This window comes from Zonotrichia leucophrys, chromosome 3 (genome assembly GCF_028769735.1).
Source record: "Zonotrichia leucophrys gambelii isolate GWCS_2022_RI chromosome 3, RI_Zleu_2.0, whole genome shotgun sequence".
Classification (NCBI taxonomy): Eukaryota; Metazoa; Chordata; class Aves; order Passeriformes; family Passerellidae; genus Zonotrichia; species Zonotrichia leucophrys.
In genome coordinates, this window is record NC_088172.1 from 110,581,044 (window position 1) to 110,603,320 (window position 22,277).

Genomic DNA, 22,277 nt, shown 5'->3' on the forward strand with positions numbered 1-22,277 from the left:
TTCCAGGGATGGGGAAGCCACAGCTCTACTGGCACCTTGTGCCAAGGCCTCCCCACCCTCTCAGGGAACAATTTCTTTTTTTGGAATATTTGGAGGAAAGAAGAAGGCACAGACAAGCAGCATCTTGGAGAAAAGTGCATCCAGCTATAATGAGAAAACTGCTCAGACAAAAATGCCCACTGTGGGGGTACAGGGGACCCCAAATTAGTGCCCTTCAAACCTAAACATCCAAGGGGCTGCATCTTTGATTACAGGGCCCAAACTCTGCATCAGGAGGCTGTGAAAGCTGTGATTTCTTCAGGTCAGCACAGGCTGGAGCAGAAATGGATGTTTCCCAGCAAGCAGAGAGCTGTGAAATATCCTATTGAAAACCAGTGCCAGGGATCTGCTCCCATCTGATCCACAGTAATTTCACACAGTGCTGGAGGTTTTCACACGTAGCAATAAAGAGTGATTTTGGGGAGGCAAATGGCTGAAAGAGCAGAAGCACCTGGAAATGAAGGTATCACCTCTGGCCATGATTGCAGCTCCCTGACATCAGGGGCCAGCACCAGGCAGGCACAGGATTTCCCAGCAGAGCCCAGCTGCCAGACTGTTACTCTGCCTTCACACTGTCAAATGCACCTGGATCCACAATTCCCTGAGCTCTGAGGGAACCATGGAAAACAGGCTTTGCTGCAGTGCTGTGAGAGCCATCTATCATCTCTGTCCACAAAATCCACACAGGGGAGAGTGTTTTGGGGCCAGGCTCTTCTGAGGAAAAAAGAAGTCCTGGGAAGGTAGTGCAGAAGAGGCCACAGAGATGACCTGAGGGCTGGAGCACCTCTCCTAGGAAAACAGGCTGAAAAGGCAGGGGTTGTTCAGCCTGGAAAGGGAGAACCCATTGTGACCCCTTCCAGTAATTAAAAACAGCTTATAAAAAAGAGGGAGAGGGATTTTGGAGTGATAGGACAAGTGGAGAGGCTTCAAACTGACAGAGGGAAGAGTTAGGAAGAAACCATTTGCTCAGAGGGTGGTGAGGCCCTGGCACAGGTTGCCCAGAGAAGCTGTGGCTGTCTCTGGATCCCTGGAAGTGTCCAAGGCCAGGCTGGACAGGGCTTGGAGCACCCTGGGATAGTGGAAAGTAGAAGGTGTCCCTGCCTGCAGGGTGTTGTAACAAGATGATCTCTAAGGTCCCTTCTGTCCCAAACCATTCCATGATTCCATGATTCTGTTTCCCAGTGATGCCTCCAAAAGGAGCTTGTGCACAACTCACCTGTTGAGACATGAGCTGTGGTTCAAGTGCCTTAGATGGGGAATTCAGAAGTAAATACATCCCCATCTAGCATGAAAAATCCAAGGACTGGATTGACTGAGGCCCATGCACAGCCTGGATGGATGGATGGATGGATGGATGGATGGATGGACAACAGGGATAGAATATACTTGAAAACACCAAGATACGTCCTAAAGCTGGATGGTTGTCATGGCTTTGACCCCCAGGTGAGCTTCAGCTCCCAATCACCCTCTATCAACTCTCCCATTAAGCAATTCAAGGTAGACTTGCAGGCTCAGGAGGAAGCTGTGAAGTCCTTCCATGTACATTTTCTCCTACAAAAACAATGTTAGCTTGTGTCTCCAGCAGTGACAGGGATGTCTCCTTGCACTGCCCTCTCTGTACCTAGGAAGCTGTCCTTTGCAGGGGAAGATCCTGATTCAGCAAAATATTACACCTAAAATTAACCTGAAGCCCATCTGTGCTCCTTGAAACAAGTGGCACTGGGAGCTGGTTTGAATATTCTGCCACACAGACACGTTTCAGGATCGAGACATGATAAGGGATAGGGATTTAAATGCTTTGTTTAATCAAGAAGGGATAAAAGAGCTGCTGACAAGGAGATGGAAGGCGAGCTGTACATGATATCCTGCAAGCACACATGAGCAATTGTGAGAGTCTGTCCAAATTTTCCCTCATCTGCCTCATGATTGTCATTTGGAGACCACTGAAGAGAAGACCCCACTGTCTTCTCTGTAGGAGAAAGTCACACAAGCCACAGGCCTGAGACCTCAGAGCACAGTGCTAAGTTATTGTTTTCACAGGTGTGTTTGCTGTATGCTACACTGAGCCCAAAGAAGGGGGCACCATGCCCTTTTTGCAACAAAAGCCTTGGAAGCTGTCCCACCTCTCGGTCTGGCTGGACTTCTCCTGAGTTCTGGTTCTTCCCCTGCAGAAGACCCCTCTCACTTTTTTGCAACCACCGTGATAAACAGACTGAGATGTAAGAAGCCTCTCCATCAAGGACTGAGACATGGAACCCCCATGTGAAAAGGCCCCTCTGCTCCTTCCAAGGACTGGGACTGAAACCCCCAACCCGGGGGAGGTGTGTGGGGGCAGTCAAGCTGACCAAAGCGAGATGTTTGCCTGCAGGTTGTGACCACTGGACCAAGAAGACAACGGCTCTCACTTACTGCTGAGAACATGGACTCCATGTTACATCTATTCCTTATTGTATCTGTGGCCCCCCCTCACAATTTTCAATAGAATTATCATAATAAAAACCTCTGAGTTAGCTAGAGATTTTGAGATCTCCCTAACGTAACAGGTGGATCCTTGGCTGGACTGGACCAAAGGACTTCATCTCTACGTTTGGTAGCTATATCCCCCTCTTTCTCTCTCTCTTTTTTTCTCTCTTAATCTCTCGATCGTATTTTGCTGTGGTCATTTAATAAAGGTGCATTTGTTTTGATTATCACTGCAAAACCCCTGTGCCGTGTCGGTTCTTTTTGCTGAGATCAGTCCACGAACCATCATGAAACCCGTTTGTAAGGACGGATTGTGACAGCAATCCAAGGTTGTTGGATTCCCTGTGCAAAACCTGGAGCAAGGAACAGGGTGTGTGCTTGCCTCTCGAGTGTCACAACACTACCCCAGCTCCTGAAAACAGGAGTTTGCTGCCTCTCACCCTGCTGGCCCGACCACCTTGCACCAAATCCTCCTGGCAGCTGGGAGCTGTAGCCACACCCAGGAGGGAAACTTGCTCACGGGAGTGGAACCGGCTGCTCCTCCCTGGAATGTTAACAATGAACAGCCAGCTCCAGGCGTGCTGCAGCCTCACAGCACCCTGAGCAGCGGTGATTTGAAAGAGCAATGAGTGCCATTCTCATCTGGAGATTTCTTGGGGGTGTTTCTGACCAGTCCTAAGAAGGATCAGTAGGATCATAGAATCACAGAATGTCTTGGCTTGGAACGGAATACAAAGTTTATCTAGTCTGACCCTTCCATGGGCAGAAACACTTTCCTCTATCCCAGGTTGCTCCAAACCCTGTCCAGCCTGGCCTTGGACACTTCCAGGGATCCAAAACAGCCACAACTTCTCTTGGAAAGCTATGCCAGGGCCTCACCACCCTCTCAGGGAACAATTTCTTCCTGATCTCTAAACCAAACCTTTCTTAACTTAAAACCATTCCTACTGCCATACCCAGGACTGTTCTTCATGTTCAGGTCTATGAATGAAGTCTCTTTATTGAATCACAGAATCATAGAATGTTTTCTGTTGGGGGGAACCTTAAAGAACATTCAGTTCCAATCCTTTGCCATGGGCAGGGACACCTTCCACTAGCAAGTAACCTGCCCCAGTAACCTTCCTCTAAATCAGGTCACTGAGATCATTACCCAGCCTGGTATTGAACTTCTCCAGGATAGGGAATCCACAGCAACAAGATAGGGATGGGAATGCCTCAGAGGAATGGGAATTCTTTCCTCTCTTAAGATGAAATATTACAGGTGCTGCAGAGTGATTAGTCAAGCCTGCACAATCTCTGCTGGTGGTGGAAGGACAATTAAGAACTTTTTGGGTCAAGGTAGGTCTCATTCAACAGGCCCAGTTTTGCAGTCTTTATCTGGACAGTTGCCCCACTGCAAGTACAGTGATCTGTAAGATTTAGATCAAGAGTTATTGTTTGCTGCTGTTTCAGCTTTTTTTTTTCTTTTTTTTTTTTTTTTAAGATCTTCTTTCCATTCTGCCCTAAAAATGCCAGAGCTTGTTATCCTCTCCGAGACTCAACCTGAGCATTTGTGCCACAGACTCCCTCGTGCCCCTTCTGATCAGCCTAACCAGCAGAGAACTGAGCTCCTCACACTTCCCTTTGAGGAGTCCTTGCTGTCCTCCAGCTTTGCTTCACCTCCATGGGATTCCCTGTGTCCTGCACTGCCCATCCCCTGAGGCGGATTTCTCTGGTTCTGGCTGGGTTTCCCATGAGAGATGCCACAAGGAACAATTTGTGACACTTCTCAAAGACCAAACTCACCATTCCTGGCTCTCTGGTGACCTGAGAACCAAGACTCAAAGTGTCACCTAATCAAAGGATCTACCTCTCAACAAGGTTCTTCCCATTCTGTCTGGTCTGGGTTGCCCTTGCCTAATTTCACCCCTCTAAAAGTTAAATTTCTGTGCAGTCAGCAGAAAAAGCCTGGGCACTTCCAGAGCAGGGTTCCTCCTGTCCCAAAATATGTACCTAAAAGAGGGAGGGGAATTGCCTTCCAGTTGTGCTGGCATGCTCTCCAAATCCTCCAGAGAAACTCTGAAGGATCAGCTTGGACAAGGAAGATGTCCAACTTCTAGATGGCTAAAATCAGACGAGACGAATTCCCACGCCTGGCTTTGTGTCTAGGAACCTCACAGGGAAGAACAATTCCTCCACTGCTTTATTAAGCAATCTTCAAGCTTATTTATCTCTTCCTTCCAGTCTCTTTAAATGCCACTGAAGTTGCTGTCAGCACAAATCAGAGTCACCAGAACTGCCTTTCAAAGCAAAACTCCAAACTGAGAAGAAAAGACGTCGCTGGGCAGCAAACCCTGACGGGCTGTGGATTGCAGGGACAGGAGCACAGGGGCTGTTCCAGCCTTTCCTCACCCTGGGCCATCCTGGTCCTGTGCATCTTCCAGGGCAGCAGGGTGCCCCAGGAACATCCCAGCAGCTGGAGTGCTTCAAATTTTTGCACTTTCTTTACAAAATAGGCTGTTAAAAATTGGGACAGGCTGCCCAGCGAGATGGTATAATCACCATCCCTGGAGATGTTCATGGAACAGCTGGAAGTGGCACTGAATGCTCTGGTTTAGTTGTTAAAATGGTCCAAGTTTGGAGTCGATGCCCTTTGAAGACTTTTCCAACCTGTATGGCTTTGTGAAATCGAGGATTCACCTCACATTTTTTCCCTACTGTTGGCTATTAGCCTTTAAAAAAGTAAGATCAAGGAAAACACTTATTTTCTTAAATAATTCTACTTTCCACACATTTTCACCCCAGAGGACTCCTTGAACTCATTGCTGTTTGCCTCAAATGGGCTTTCCTTTTTAGTTCACATTCTGGAACAGAGCAGCAGTTGTTTCCTTTTCCCAGTCCTCAAGTCCTGCAGGATTTTTCAGGCTGTTCAGATGTCCCGAGTCCCTCTGGGGAGGTTTGTCACTGTCCAGCCTCGGCAGCCGCGTGTCCCAGAGGTCCTCACGCCCCAGCAGCTCTCATGCAGTGACTTCTTCCCAAGCTCTGGCATGAGTGGGGACCAGCTGGTGCTCCCCAGTGGTAGCTGATCAGCTGGTAAATGGAGATTTGCTCCAGGAGAAATGTGCACCTACCCCAAGGTGATGCTGCAGAATGTGTTTGAGTCCCAAGTGAGCCCAGGCTGGACAGTGAGATTTGGGAATGGTGATTTATAAAAGAGCTGGAAGAAGTGAAGAAGAAAAGAGCTGAGGGAATAAATGTTTTGGGTTTTTTTTATGTTTTTCTAGTTTCTTGAGGAAAAAAGGCTGGGAAGATCACACCCTCAGAGTGCCCATCTCTAATTTTCTGTGTCTTTTCATTCTTCCAACAGTTTCTACTAGACCCCAAGGAGACAAAAGACATCCTATCAATGTCTTCTCCCAGGTGAAGCTGAAATGACAGGCACAGATCCCAAAGAAGAGAAATCTTAAAGCCACTCCTTGTTCAAAGATTATTGGTTTCACTTCATTTGGGGATGGGATTTAAGGATGGGGCTTTCGGCAAACTCATCTAGAGTTTGCTCATGGAATAAGATGATCTTTAAGGTCCCTTCCAACCCAAATTCTGCCATTCTGTAATTTGTTTGGATTCTTTTTTTTTCCCCAAGGAGTGATTTTGTTTGATTAGAAACAAACTGCGTCCGCAATATGCATCCATACATTTTAGTAATCATCATATAACATCATTCTACTCATGAGTTGTGTGCAATGAACTTTACGACATTCCCAAAGTATTTGCCATGTGCTGGTTAATTGCCACTCTTAACCAGGGAAAGAGGACTTGGGAAAGGGTGAGAGGATTCAAAGGACACATTCATACCTGAAAAAGCTATTTGAAAATGTTTCTCAGGTTTTTGAGCAGAAAACTCACTCTATAAATGCCACAGTTGAACACAATGACATTGAAATTCATTTTCAGCGTCAAAGAAACATTGCTATAAATCTTACTGCGAACTCAAAGGTAACAATGCCAGGTGTCTGGGTAGCAGGGATGCTCAGAGGGTTTTCCAGATGTCACCTATCAAGAACAGTCTTGGGAGAAGGACTTGGGGGTGCTGGTGAGAGGCTGGACATGCCCTGGCCCTGAAACCCCCATGTCTGGGCTGATCCCACAGCATGGACAGCAGGGGATGGGGGGACTCTGCCCATCTGCCCCAGTCAAGTGAGACCCCACCTGAGGTCCCCAACACAGGAAGGACAGTGAGTCCAAAGAGGCACCAAAATGACCAGAGGATGGGGCACCTCTTCTGAGAGGAAAGGTTGAGGGAGTAGGGACTGTTCAGCCTGGAAGAGAGAAGGCTTTGGGGTGACATAATTGTGGCTTTCTAGTGGCTAAAAGGAGCCAACAGGAAAGTTGGAGAATCAGCATTTATAAGGGCCTGGAGAGACAGAACAAGGTTTCACACTGACAGAGGGCAGGGTTAGGTGGGATATTGGGAAGGAATTGTTCCCTGTGAGGGTGCTGAGGCCCTGGCACAGGTTGCCCAGAGAAGCTGTGGCTGCTCCATCCCTAGAAGTGTCCAAGGCCAGGTTGGATGGGTCTTGGAGGAATCTGGGATGGTGGAAGGTGTCTCTGCACATAGCAGGGGGCTGCAATGGGGTGGTTTTTTAGGATCCTTTCCATTCCCAATCCATTCCATTACTCTATGACTCCATGAACTCATGTGGAATCATTAGCAACCCATGAAATAACTTGTTGTCCTTGGTAGGGTGGTCCAGGCTTGGTCTTTTCCACTTTAGCCTGGATTTGGAGTAGGGTTTTTTTCTCTTAAGGTCATCAACAGGTGCATCTCTCCAAAGCAAGAAACAAAGTCCAGTTTCTTTCCTGGGGCAGAATTCTTCTCCCCACAGGCGCTTCAGGAGCAGGTCTATCAACACAGCAGCCAACTCTGCTTGGCAAAGGTAAATCTCCCCCACCAGTGCATCGCTGGTGTCTGAGGGTGGCCTGACAAATCCATTGACATGACATAAGGAAAGATTTAGGAGAGGTTTGGGAGCATAATAAATGAATCCCCCATCGAGTCGACTCTACGTTCCTTGGATCTAGCAAGCAATCACAATAAGCCCTTTGGATTACTTGAGACAAATGCCTGTCTGCACAACAAATCACTGCAGATTGCTTATGACAGCCAAATGAGACGTCCTTTCAGAACATCACCAGCAACTCTCACAGCTCTGGAGCACATTATACAGCAGGAGTTAAGAAATCCTAAAAACCCACATTACCTCTTTTGGGTCTTCTTTCATGGGATAAAGACAAGTGACTCCTAACCTGCTCTTTCAGGGCTGTTTGGCCAAATTGTTTACTACAAGGCATTAGAGCTTTTGTGTTGTCTTTGACATTCCAGGTTACTAAAGGATTATATCCATAGACTGTGGTAATCCCTGAATATTTAGAAAATACACACACGGCTCTCCAAACACCAGACATCTGCCCCATGGTGCTGCACATCTGCCATTCCCATGGATTTCTGAACAATTTCCTTTGATGAGCAGGTTTATTCCAATGGAAATCGACAAATGAGAACAGCTCCCATTCCCTCTCCACAGCTCTGCCGAGTCTGCAGTTTTGTAGCTTAACATTTTTATCCAAGACAAAACATGCAGTCAGGCTCTTTGGACATCACACAAACACACAGAAATGTTGAAAGATAAATAGGTTGGATGCACACACAAAAACTCACCGAAATCCCCTTTGCTGAAAAATCTGCTTCTGCAACGAATACATATTTTTTAAATTAACATTTTTTGGAGACACTAACTGCATCTTGAGAGCAGAGAACACATTATTTTGTAGGCGTTTTCAGCAGCACAATACCAACCCCTATTTTTAACTATTGACTAATTACCAGTAGATCTTAATTACATGGTGTGTGGAGGCACTAATAAGTTTACAAATCTGCCAACAACACTAAACACATATGTCTTTGCAAGCATTAGCCTCTCTCTCTTATTTTTTAAAACCTTTTCTCTCTTTTCCCCCCTCCAATTTGGCAGCAGAAGATCCTGGGAAAGACTATAATTGTGGCTGATTAGAAGGCGAGAATCTAAACACCCATCCTTGTGGAGAAGAGAATGGCTCAAAGCACGAGGAGGAATGAAAAGAGAAGGCAGCAGAGCCTGAAAAATTTGGATTTTCAGCAGGGTGAGAGAAGGGTTGCCTTTGGAGGTGTTAACTTTTTGTTTTTTCTGCAAGACTCATGGAGCCATGTGCAGGTTTATTGATTAACTTTGTTTAGGAAACAGTGACTTGGAGCAAGCTGGTCTGTGGAAGGTGTCCCTGCCCATAGCAGGGGGTTGTAATGAGATGATCTTCAAGGTCCTTTCCAACCAAAACATTTTGTGATTCTATGATACAGTCTCTGAGAAGAAGGATGGTACTATTTTATGCATTTAGGTTTAATATTCTTACGCAAAAAGTAACTCAGCAGGAACTGCCCCTGTGTTCTGCTGTGCTGGGTTATGGCACAATGAAGTCAAACCCATCCCAGGGAGATTTCCTGACAGGGTTTTCTCCTCTTGTTCAAGAATTTTGACCAAGTTTTCGCATCCTCAGCTCCTCAGAGATGTTTTGCACCACAGCAGGACCCTCACATCTACCAAAATGCCTTTTAGACCCAGACCCCACAAAGCTGCCCACACTTGTGGGTTCTTCCAGCAGCCCTAAGTGGGGCTGAGAAAAGTTTGAGCGCTGGGGATGCTCCTCTTGTGCAGGATCTGTCACAGGGACAGGAGGCTGTAGGTCTGCAATGTTCCTGTTAAATACAATTTTGGGTGAAGTTTGCTCAGTGCCACTGAGAGGATTCATGAAGATTCAGGAGGCAAAGAGGTCGCTGCAGTCAACAGATCCTCTGGAAGTCACAAACTTTCATAATTTTCTTCAAATGTTGGTCAAGAGGGAATGGCTTCAAACTGCCAGAGGGCAGGGTTAGATGGGATATTGAGGAAAAATTCTTCCCTGTGAGGGTGAGGAGGCCCTGGCACAGGTTGCTGAGAAAAGCTGTGGCTGCCCCTGGAGCCCTGGAAAGTGTCCAAGACCAGGCTGGACAGAGCTTGGAGAACCCTGTGATAGTGGAAGCTGTCCCTGCCCATGGCACGGGGTAGAAGGGGATGATCTTTATGTTCCCCTCCAATCCAAACCATTCTGGGATTTGATGGCTGAACTCAAGTACTGTCAGCTGCAGAACTGAACATCTGGAAGTCTGATGGCAAAGACTTCCATGTGCTCTTCCATCAGTTGAGTTTCTGACAAAAAGGAGCAACAACCTGAGGTCATCCTCAGCAGAAGCCTCTGCACACCCAACAGCACTTAGTCCAGGAGGTGATCACTTGTGGAAGGTTCGATGTTGCTTTAGAAGCTCCATAGAGGCTATTAATAATATCAAAGAGCTATTAGAAAAAATAAATTATGGTGGAATTGTATGGGCTGGTTTTTAAAATAAATAATTCCAATAATTTGACAAGAAGGAAAATTAATCTTATCTTTCCAAGTGCAAGTGTAACCAAAGAGTGAAGAATGCCCATATTCTTGGAATAAAGTCTGGGGACAGTTTTAGTTTGTGTCCACACTGCTGCTGATCTCCTGAGCGATTTGCCATGGAATCACTGGATAAACTTGAGGTTTATGACTCCATAAATGAGAGCAGGTGCCTCCTTTGCACATTCATATTTCTAAATGCAGGAGGGTATTTCTGTCTGGGATGATTCAGTGTTTATATTTACACGGTGGAGGAGAGGAGATTATTGTCATTTGCATTGATGAAGGAGGTAGTTGTCACCTTCCAGTTTTTCCATATTGAATCTTTGTTAGCAAATAACATGTCTTGAGTAAAATGAGAGCAAGAGATAATTTAAATGGGCGCCACACTTAGCCCCAGCAATGAAATTACAAAAGTGAATCAACATGAAAGCAGAATAATTTTTTTTTCTCTACAATTTAGGTAATTACGGACAAGGCAGGCATCAGTTTTCCCTGCAAAGAAACTGAACCAGTTACTCTGGTGTCTCAGGGCAAAACTTCAGTTCCTTAATTAACAGATTCAGAAATATTGTGTGCGCTGGCAGATGGAAGAAATGATAAGAGCACTTGGCAAAGCTGGAAATGCTGGTGATTGCACATATCAGAAAGCACAGAGTGTGCCTGAACCAGGACTTCAGAATAGCCAGACTTAATTCTGAGATGTTGTTTGAAACAGCCACGTGATTATTTTTTGCCATAGAGATGAGAGACTTCCAGCGTCCGTTTCAAGCTGGGCAAATCTCATCCATCCCTTGAGTTGTTAAATGACCTGTGCAAAGCCAAATTAATGAAAAACATTTAAAAACACAGAAGGGGGATTGGTGATGCTTTTAATATGGTGGAAGAAAAAGAAAGAAAAAGGAAGGGGCGGAAGGAAGGGGCGGAAGGAAGGGGCGGAAGGAAGGAAGGGGCGGAAGGAAGGAAGGAAGTGGCGGAAGGAAGTGGCAGAAGGAAGTGGTGGAAGGAAGTAAGGAAGGAAAGAAGTGGCAGAAGGAAGTGGTGGAAGGAAGTGGCGGAAGGAAGTGGCGGAAGGAAGTGGCGGAAGTGGTGGAAGGAAAGAAGGAAGGAAAGAAGGAAGGAAAGAAGGAAAGAAAGAAGGAAAGAAGGAAAGAAGGAAAGAAGGAAGGAAAGAAGGAAGGAAAGAAGGAAGGAAAGAAGGAAGGAAAGAAGGAAAGAAGGAAAGAAAGAAAGAAAGAAAGAAAGAAAGAAAGAAAGAAAGAAAGAAAGAAAGAAAGAAAGAAAGAAAGAAAGAAAGAAAGAAAGAAAGAAAGAAAGAAAGAAAGAAAGAAAGATAGTTTGTTTTCCTAAAAAATTTTTTTTGCACCATTATGGAAAAAATAGTCTTTATGCCCCATCTCCTTACACTTAATGCCAAGTGACAAAGGCAGGCAATTGATTTCCCCAAAACATGTAAAAATTCTATGCTGAATCCAGTTTCCTGAAACTGGAGCCTGTTCCTGCCAAGAGAAGCTGATCTAGGAGAGGACAAAGTCATGGGATGGGAAAATCCCTAGTAAGGGACTGGAATTAGATGTTTTTTCAGATCTCTTCCAACCCATTCTGAGACCCTACATTCTCACCCAGGACCAAAGTGGGATAAATGTAGACGTGGCTGAAGTGGAGCCAAGGCAGGGGGAGAAGATTTACTGAGTACAAAAGGACACAAAAATCAGAATTCTGGGTGGTTCATGGGGAGAAGAGGAGGGCTGCAAAGGTGTAACCAACACATAATTAAAGAACATCCAGAGATGGAAGGGACCCACAAGGTTCGTCAAAATCCAACACCTGGCCCTGCACGGAACAACTCCAAGGTTCACACCATAAACAACAGGAATTAAATGGAAATGGAAATGGAAATTCTGTCCTCAGGATGAAAAAAGAGACAAAAGCAAGAAGACCTGGTGTGCACAGAGCTTTAGGAAAATGGGCCATAGAGGATCTCAGAAGATGATCAGGGAATCAGGGGAAGGTGATTTCTCTGCAGTACTTTGTCTAGAGGAAGGACCAAGAAGAGAAGAAAGACACCAAGGTGTAGCAGCCCACAATGGAAAGAGGCAATGGCTGGGCTGATGTTTCAGCCAGAGGGAGATGGAAGAGGCTGAAGTCACCAGTCACCAGTCACCTTTTCCTTGACTTTCTTCCAGGGGGAAACCCAGGTACATTCAGATTTTTACATTCCTGTCAAAATTTGGTTTGATATAAAAGGTCATGTATTTAATTAACAATTCTGTAGTGACATTGTTAAATAACAGAAAAATATTCTGTTACATTCAGAGGTTCAGGGGAGGTTTGCAACATCATGAGACCCCACTTGAGATGCTGCTTCCAGATCTGGGGCCTCCAACATAAGAAGGATATGGACCTGTTGGACTGAGTCCAGAGGATGCTGTGGAGATGCTCTGAAGGTTCCTTCTGTTCTAAAGCCAGGCTGAGAGAGCTGGGAATGTTCACCTGGAGAAGAGAAGGATCCAGGGAGAGCTCAGAGCCCCTTCCAGGGCCTAAAGGAGCTCCAGGAGAGTTGGAGAGGGACTTGGGACAAGGGATGGAGGGACAGAACACAGGGAATGGCTTCCCACTGCCAGAGGGCAGGGTTAGGTGGGATATTGGGATGGAATTGTTCCCTGTGAGGGTGGGGAGGCCCTGGCACAGGGTGCCCAGAGGAGCTGTGGCTGCCCCTGGATCCCTGGAAGTGTCCAAGGATAGGTTGGATGGGGCTTGGAGCAAGCTGGAATGTGTCTCTGCCCATGGCAGGGGGTGAAAGGGGATAAACTTTTATGTCCCTTCCAACTCAAACCATTCTGTGATTCTATGATTATCAGTTATAAAAAACCAGGCATCAGGGACTGTGGGAAGGGGGATCATTTTACAAGGAACATACCTTACCTTAGTTAAGGTGTGAAATCCAGCTCCACTTCCTCCCACAGTCCATGGCTCCACATTGGCTTTTCTAGTGACCCAGAAGAACAGAAAAACTGGATGTTACCCACATTTCCCATTGGCACAGGGGCCAACCTTCACCCTGCTTGGGAAGGGAAGCATTGCCTGATAAGTTTATTTTTCACTGAGCTCTGGAGAGCAGCATGGCACAGTGACAACAGCAGCCAACTACTCTATGAGATACATCCCTGCCCTTCAGAGCCAATTAAATCACTGGAATCCCATGGGGCGAAGTAGGAAATGCTGTGTAGTCACTTTTCCTAAATCCCAGCTTGGAAAAGCACCGAGCAAGTCCATCAAACTGGAGGCCTGAGCTGTTAATGCTTTTCCAAGGGGAGAAACACAGTTCCCTGCACTGCTCACCACCTTCCTTGGCTGATGAAGTCACGTTGCTCCTTCCTACTGGGTAACGAGTTCCTCGAGGAGCAGAACACTCCTCAAGGGGATTATCCCATGCTTGGTTTAATGGGAAAGATGCAAGAACTTCCAGAAAAACGATGGAAATCCTGGGGTCATCCTCTCCTGGCCATCCCCACTCCCCAGGTGGCCCCAGGATCAGGCATCCAATGTCACTGGTTCAGCTGATGGCATTGAAATGGCACCACACAGAGGCATTTTGGGGGAAGCAGAGAGAGCAGACAGGTTCCTTTTGATGCACAGTAATAAATGAAAACAGCTGCAGCTCTCAGGAGATTAAAGGGAGCCTGAGGAGAGCTGAATAAACCCTGTCACCACAGGTAAGATGTAGATAACAGGAACGATGAAGTTTGCTAATGCACACGTCTCAGGACCATACTAATTCTTAAACTTGTCAGGAGGTGTAAAGTGATTGAAATGTAACATTTCTGTCCAATAGAGACAAGTTTGGGATTCATATAATTTCATATTTAGTGGGGAATTGGTATCCAGGTTTTACCATGTAACACCTGAGGACCTGAACACATTCCAGGGACTTGTAAGGAACTGGAAGTGAAGCACCTGGCCCAGCTAGGAGAACAAACCAGGTTCAGTTGTTTAAAGTCCAGGCTGGATGAGGATCTGAACAACCTGGTCTAGAGGGAGATTCCCAACCCATGGCAGGGAATAGATCAAGATGGTCTTTAAGGTCCCTTCCTACCCCAAACATTCAGTGATTCCATGATTAAGGACTAACACTATTGGCAGTCACTGATATCACTTCCCAGTCAATTGCAGTGCTAAAATGAAAACTCAAAGATGAAGCCCTCCTGTAAAAGAGAAGGGCTGGAATTGGAAAGGTTCACCAAACACTTCTCACACTGTTTTAGAGGCAGTTCTTATGATGGCTCTGAATTGGCTTTTCAATAGAGAAAATGTGGGACTTTCTGCACCTTTGCTAGAGAGCCCAGTGTCACAGAGTGGTGGGTGAGAGCTGGACATGCCCTGGCCACGTGCTCTCACACCCTAGAAACTCCCCGTGCCCTGGGCTGATCCCCCAGCATGGGCAGCAGGGAAGGGGGGATTCTGTCCCTCTGTCCCTCTTAGGTGAGACCCCACCTGCAGAGCTGCCCCAGCCCTGGGGGAGAGAGTCCAGAGGAGGCCACAGAAATGTTCCAAGGGCTGGAGCCCCTCTGCACTGGAGCCAGGCTGGGAGAGCTGGGGGTGCTCACCTGGAGAAGAGAAGGACCATGGAAAACTTATTGCAGCCTTCTAGTACTTGAAGGGGGGCTGTAAGACAGATGGGGACAAAAACGACAAGTATTGATGGTTTAAAACTGAAGGAGGGTCAGTTTAGATTAGATAGAAGAAATGAGTTTTTTACAATGAGGGTGGTGAGGCCCTGGCACAGGTTACCCAGAGGAAATGTGGCTGCCCCATCTCTGGAAGTGTCCAAGGCCAGGTTGGGCAGGTCTTGGAGCCACCTGGGATAGTGGTAGGTGTCCTTGCCCATGGCAGGGGGCTGGAACAGAATAAACTGTAAGAAATCACTTCCAACCCAAACCATTCCATGATTCTAGACAGTGCTGCCAGAGGGAGACAAGTGGCAGCAGAAGCAGCATCCTGTTGATCCTCCCCTGGTATAGACATGCAGCATTCAAAGAGGTTAATAGAAATTAATAAAGTTAATCAACAAAAGGACTGGCCTAAGCGAGTCTTCTAAGTCCAGCTCACACAGTAACTACTAAGTTTACCAACACATCCAACTTTTGATCCTGTGGACACATGAACGTTGTGGCAACGGAAGCTGGAGCTTTTTCTGCCTCATGCATGAATAACAAAGCCACCTGCTATATTCCAGCAGTGAATGCTTTATTGTTAGTGATGATGCATGAGGCAGAAATAATGCAGTTTGATTTTTAGAGACAATACCAAGTTGAGCTTGCGAGGCTGTCAGCCCACACTCGTTTGACTTGGGAACTGAGCAAACAACATGGAAGTAATTGATGGAAACTAATGACACAATAAGATGTCATTTTTTTCTGACCTACTTTGCTTAAAGTAAATCCCCATTAATTGTAATTATCTGTACTCCATGTACACCAAACACTCAGCTGGATCCATCCCCCAGTTATTTAAATGAGGTAGCTCCAGATTCACACAACTCTGATTCTGGCTTACATACCTCTCTATATTTAGTGTTTGTTCCCCTGATCTGAATAAATGCCTGGAAGATGGAAGACCACACAGCTCAATTAGGGTATTGATCAGGATGAAAAAAGCCTTTAACCAAGCAGCACAAAGAGGTTGTGATCCCATGCTGGGGTGCTGCTGGAGCACCGAACACGCCTCCCCTTCCCAGTGCCTCCCTGGTGCTCCTGGAGAACAGCAGGAACAAAAAATGCAAGGCACAGACAGATCAGCTCCCAGTTCTGTGAAGGAAAACCCTGGCTAAACATGTTTTATAAATACTTGCAGATCTTGGGGTCACCCAGAGTTTACTCAGACCTCCGGACACAAGCGCCTCCAGCGTGATGGAAGCGTGGGATGCTGCTGAGTGCCAAGAAAAGATTTCTCCTCTCAAAAATATGAGTTGAGAGATCTCATCATGGGTGTGATTGACACTCACAACTTCCAAAAAATCCCTAAAAATACAGAGTGTTGGCTAATAAAAGAAACAGGCTCTGAGCAATGACTTCTGGCTCTCTGGGAGGGCCAGGACTACAGAGGAATGGGAGCTCTTGTAGACTAGAGGGGCAAAGGATCTCCCCCAAGTCCTTGGCCAAAGCAACCCCACAGCAGCAGCTGTGGGAAACAGGGAAATTAGGGGGTTGTGGGGAGACTGGGACATGGGAACACCTCTGCTGTGTGCTGAGAGAGGGAGCAGGAGCTGGAGAACATCATGGGATAATCAGGAATTAAGATGTAAGTGGTGGAGATATCACTTCTGGCCACCCACGGAGTCATGTAGCCATGACTCATCCCCTGGTGCAGGAAGGAACGTAGCGTACCGTGCATCAAAATGGACAGGATCTTTCCAAGGAGAGATGATCTGGCATGGAAGACCTTTAAAGGGCTTCCATCCCAGCTGTTTGTCCCTCCACACTGGCATGCCTTTTTCTTGATAAAATCAGGAAGTGATGTGTTAAATGAGTTACTTTTTTATTTCAGTCTCCGATACTCCTACTGGAAAGATCTTCCGATTTCCAGGCTAAAAATATTCATGGCCAGTTCCTACTCATTTACTTTTCCACCGTTGCCCTTCAGTGTCCCAACGCCTTTCCCTCCGCTCACATTTATTTTCCAGGATGTATTTATAGGCAGGAAAACATATTCCTTCTCCAGCCTCATTTTTTAGCTCAACTAAACAAGTCAAATTCTTTCAGTCCACGGGAGAAAAGACAGATTGTCCTGCACTCTGATCAACACCCAGCTCTTCCCTGCAGCTGGAATTCACCTTTCCTGGGCTGGGCACAGGTGGCCACAGCTGCACCAAGGAGTTTGGGGGCAGTGCCAGCAGGGTATTGTCATTGTGTCATCCCTTGTCCAAGCAGCTGCTTCTCTCACTCCACGTGCCAACGCTGAAATCCTCAACTGCTGCCTTCTCCCACCAGAATGTCTCATCAAACAAGTTTGGGTTGGTTTTGTATCAAAACAGATGACTCGTCTGCCCCCTTACTGGTTCACCTACACTTCTATATAAGTAATGAGATGAAATAGTTTGTTTACTTCTCTGTTGTTTTGGGTTTTGGGAGATTTTTTTTAATCTTTTAATCATATGTAGCAAATCTGCCACACAGAAAAGTTTGAGGGAATGAGGGATGTTTCCATTTATATCTCTTTATACAGCAAATCAGAAGTCGAAGCTTAATCTGGGTGCTTCTCACCCAAAAATATGGGTCCCAGAGTCCTTATTTCTTACTGCTGTGAGAATTAACAGCCATATTTAGGTTTGAAAGTATCTATCAGGAGAGGGAGTTGAAGTTATATATATATATTTATATTTATACATGTCTTATGCACATGAAGTAATTTGGTCGAGGGCTGGTTTTGCTCTTATTTATTTCCATATTCTTGTAATAGCTGAAGTTGCAGAAAATAAGGGAATATCTTCAACATTTGAATGTTGAACATTTGAATGTGTTATTATGGGGATCTGTGGGATCCTGTTTTGTCTGATCCCACTAAATAATATTATACATAATAGCAGTTTTGTGCCTTTGGAGAACTTTGTGCCAGAGTTTCACTCCAAGTGAAATTTGTCCACATCCAGGTGTGCATCAGGTGCATCCAAGTGGATCATGCCCAAAGCTTTGCTTTCTGCTCCCTTTCTTCTGTTTCTTTGCTGCAGGAGGATCCAACCATTTCAAAACCAACAGCATTTTTTTCAGACTTCACAAAACTTTTCAGCTCTTTTGACATCACCCAGAAACAGCAAATACACCTTTCCCAGATAGCCTGTTTAATCCATGAAAGTCCTCCCACTTTTTCTTCAATATTAAATTAATTTTTCCTCCCTGAAAAAGTATTTAATCTGCACTTTCTCTCATTTTTCTACCCTCTTGGAGCTGTTTCTTTTTTCTCCATGTTGCAATTTAGGCTCTGCAAAGCAGCAACTTTTTCAGCCAGTTCTGGAGTCCTGACATTCTCAGTCCTGATATTTTGACACAGTTTAAAGGAAAAAAAAAAAAAAGGGAGAAAAGATAGAATCCAAACTCCCACAGAAAGAGGCAGAAGCAGCCACTGGAGAAGGAGCATCTGGAAGGAGTCTTCTTATTGAATGGTGAGGGGAAAAAAAAAAAAAGAAAAGAGGAGAGATTGTAACCTACAGAGGACAGCACAAGACAGCTCAGAAAAGATGGATATGATGAATGAACAGATGTGTGACATGGAACTGGGGGGAAAGGACCTGGACTTTGGCTTTCCCACACTGCCAGTGGGTCCTTTGGTGAAACAGCTGCCTGGGGTGCAGCTCAGCTCCAAGCAGATCCCAAAAGCAGAGCCAGGAGCTGCTTCCTCAGCCTGCCAGAGGTTTCTCCAGCACAGAGCTGAGCCCCTGGAGAGTCTGCCTGACTCTAAGTATGGGGTGAGAAAAGCAGTGTTCCCCAAAGTGGGTAAGGGAGTGACAAAGAGCAGGTAAGGGGATGGAGAATCCCTGTGTTAGAAGGACAGGAAGACACCAAGGTGGGGGATTTGAGAAGGCAACAAGGTGGTGTCAGGTCAGGGTGCCAAGGTGTGCTTGGAGAGAGCTGTTACCAACAGAGAATGAATCCCAGAAAGGTTTGGGTTGGAAGAGAACTTAAAATTCATCCAGTGCCACCCACTGCCATGGGCAGGGGCACCTTCCACTATCCCAGGTTATCCAAGTCCCATCAAACCTGGCTTTGAACATTTACAGGGATGGGGCAACCACAGCTCCACCACCCTCTGAGTACAGGAGAGGGACCTGTGGGATGGGGAGGGACAGGAGCCCCCCTTCCCCAGCACAACCATGGGAAGGGAAAAGGCAAAAAGAAACCCAGAGGAGGCTCCAGATCTGCCAGGGACCTGGGAGCTGCTGGAGGTGGGAAGGTGGAAAGCAGCCTGGCTGAGGATGAACTGAGTGGTGATCCTGGGATTTGAGGTTGAGCGGGGACAGGGCAGTTGACAATGGACTGGGGAGCTGATTTGGGGCAGGATGGGGTCAGCACAAGGGGCTCCAGCCAAGGCTGGTCTGGGGAATGGAGGTGTCAGCACCAGGCCTTGGGGGAAGAAGCACAATGGAACTTTTTAAGTGTCCAGAGGAGAGCCAGGAAGAGGGTGAAGGATCTCAGGGGGCATTTGATGAGCAAATGATGTCACTGGGTTTGTTCAGCTGGAGGAGACGGAGGTCAGACCTTGCTGGGGGCTGCAGCTCCTCCGAGGGGCAGCTCCAATCTCTGCTCCCAGTGACAGAGACAGGACCCAGGGAACGGCTGGAGCTGTGTCAGGAAGATTTAGATTGGATATCAGGGAAAGGTTCTTCCCCAGAGGGTGATAGGGCACTGAACAGCTCCCCAGGGAATGGGCAGGGCCCCAAGGCTGTCAGAGCCTTTGGAAAACACTCTCAGGCACAGGATGGGATAGCTGGGGTGTCCTGTGCAAGGTCAGGGGTTGGACTGGTGCGCCCCTTCCAAATCAGAATATTCTATGATTCAGTGTAGATATTGTGATTTCAAGATTACTAAAGAGATGAAACACCTATGAGAAAAGGCTGTGAGGAACTGAGGTTGTTCAGGCTGGAGAAGACAGCCCTGGGGAGATCTTAGAGCCTAGGTCTTACATGGCTGGAGAGGAGGTTCAAGATGGACATTAGGAGGAAATTCTTCACAAAAAGGGTGATTTGACATTGGAAGAGGCTGCCCATTGAGGTTTTAGAGTCACCATCATGGGGGTGTTCAAGGAATCACTGGACATGGCACTCAGATCTCTGCTGTGGTTGACAAGGTGCTGTTTGGCCATAGGTTGGACTTGATGATTACAGATGTGCTTTCCAGCCTAAATGATTTTGTCATTCTGTGATCTCAACTTGTACCAGGGTAAGTTTAGATTGGATATTTGGGAAAAAATTCTTCATGGAAAGAGTGTCAGGCAATGGAACAGGCTGCCCAAGGCAACCTGATGGTGGAATCTCCATGCCTAGAGGTTTCCAAAACGTGTAGATGTAGAACTTGGAGACACAATTTAGGTGTGATCATGTCCATGGCTTAACAGCTGGACTCGGTGATGCCAGAGGTCTTTTCCAACCTAATTCTGTAAGGGAGCTCCAAGAAAGCTGGAGAGGGACATTGGACAAGGGCATGGAGTGACAGGACAAGGGGAATGGTTTTAATTTGAAAAAGGGCAAGGTTAGAAGGGATTTTAGGAAGAAATTCTTCCCTGTGAGAGTATCAAGACCTGTGAGGGCAGAGGTTGTCCAGAGAATCACCCACAAGGATCATCCAGTCCAACTCCTGGCCCCACACAAGAGCATCCCCAACAATCCCACCCTGAGCCTGAGAGCGCTGTCCAAGTGCTGCTCCTGGAGCTCTGTCAGGTTTGGCGCTGTGACCATTCCCTGAGGAGCTGTCCCAGTGCCCAATCACCCTCTGGGATCAGAACCTTTCCCCAGTATCCAACCTAACCCTCCCCTGACACAACTCCAGCCCATTCCCTCGGCTCCTGTCCGGGTCAGCACCGAGCAGAGCCCGGCGCCTGCTCCTCCTCTCTCCCATACGAGCAAGTTGAGGTCCCCCCTCATCCTCCCCTTCTCCAGGCCTCATCCCCGTGAGTTCCCGGGCCAGGCGGGACGGGGCACGGAGCATCCCGCTGCGGCGGGCGCTGTCCGTGCCCGGGCACGGCGTGTGGAGGGCGCCGCTCCCTCCCGTCCGCGCCGGCCCCGCCGCCGGTCGCTGTCGCCGCCAGGCGGCCCCGGCCCGTCCCGCGCGCCGCGGAAGCGCCGCCCCCGGAAGCGGCGGGCGGGGGGAGCGGGCACGGGGGGGGCAGAGCGAGCGAGCGCCCGGCGAACGGGCCGGGGACGCGGCGGCGGCGGCAGCAAGATGGCGGCCAAGTCGGATGGCGGCGGCGGCGGCGGCGGCGGCGGCGGCAGCGGCTTCGCCCAGCTGCACAACCTGGACGAGGCGGCGGCGGCCACGGGCGGCGGCGTCGGGGCAGCGGCGGCCGAGGTGGCGGAGGAGCCGGGCGCAAGCAGCTCCTTGCACATCTGCCACTGCTGCAACACGTCGTCTTGCTACTGGGGCTGCCGGAGCGCCTGCCTGCGGAACCTCTTCGGGCGGGCCGCCGCCACCGCCGCCGCCGAGCCGCTGGCCCCGCGCCCCCCCGCCGCCGCCGCCGAAGGGCCGCCGGAGGGCGGCGAGGCGGCCGAGCGGCCGTGGCTGGACTGCCTGTGGATCGTGCTGGCGCTGCTGGTGCTGCTGGGGGATGTGGGCACGGACCTGTGGCTGGCGCTGCACCACTACGGCCGGCGGGACTACTTGTGGTGCGGCCTCACCCTGGCCTTCGTGCTGCTGCCCTCGGTGCTGGTGCAGATCCTGAGCTTCCGCTGGTTCGTGCAGGACTACACGGGCGGCGGGCTGGGCGCCGTGCAGGGGCTCAGCAGCCGCGGGCCGCCCATGATGGGGGGGACCGCGGGCCGGCGTGGGGGACCCGCCGGCGGGGTAGGAGGAGCCGGCGGCACCGCCACCCCCGGGGCGCAGCGCCTCTGCAGGATCTCCGTCTGGGTCTGGCAGTCCGTCATCCACCTGCTGCAGATGGGGCAGGTCTGGAGGTAAGGGGCGGCCGGGGACTCCGCCGTGCCCCCGGCGGGGCGGGCGGCGCGCTGGGTCTCGGGCACCGCGGCGGCGGAGGGGCGGGAGCGGGGACTGCGAGCGCCCGGTGCGAGGGGAACGGGGGGCAGCGTCAGCCCCTGCTCCGAGGGGGATGTGGGGCACTGTCACCTCCTGGTTTGAGATGGACGAGGACAGTGTCACCTCCTGGTTTGAGATGGACGGGGACAGTGTCACCTCGTGGTCCAAGGTGGACGTGGGTCAGTGTGCTGCTGTAGGTGCTTGTCAGCACCTGGTTTGAGGCGGATGTGGGTGACTGTCAGCTCGTGGTCCAAGATGGGCATGGGTCAGTGACACCCTCTGGTTTAAAATGGGTCACTGTCCCCTGGATGAGGTGGAGAGCTCTCAGCTTGTGGTCCAAGGTGGACGTGGGTCAGTGTCACCTCCTGATTTGAGGTGGGTCAGTGTCATCTCATGGTTTGGTGTGGGTCAGTGTCCCCTGGACAAGGTGGGGCAGATGGGGGTCAGTGTCACCTCGATAGGCTGATGTGGCTCACTGTCCCCTAGCTGAGGTGGACCAGATGGCCATTGCTGTTATCTCATGGCTTGAGGCAGACGTGGGGCAGT

At 48.6% G+C, this 22,277-nt stretch overlaps 1 protein-coding gene across 1 annotated transcript in view; it reads left to right on the plus strand.

Moving 5' to 3' along the window:
* Nucleotides 1-20,924: 20,924 nt before the first annotated feature.
* XKR6 (XK related 6) overlaps nt 20,925-22,277 on the plus strand; it is a 179,203-nt gene continuing 177,850 nt past the window's right edge. The window contains exon 1 of the mRNA XM_064709946.1: nt 20,925-21,652. Coding sequence (XP_064566016.1) covers nt 20,925-21,652 — 728 coding nt within the window. The remainder of the gene's footprint in view (nt 21,653-22,277) is intronic.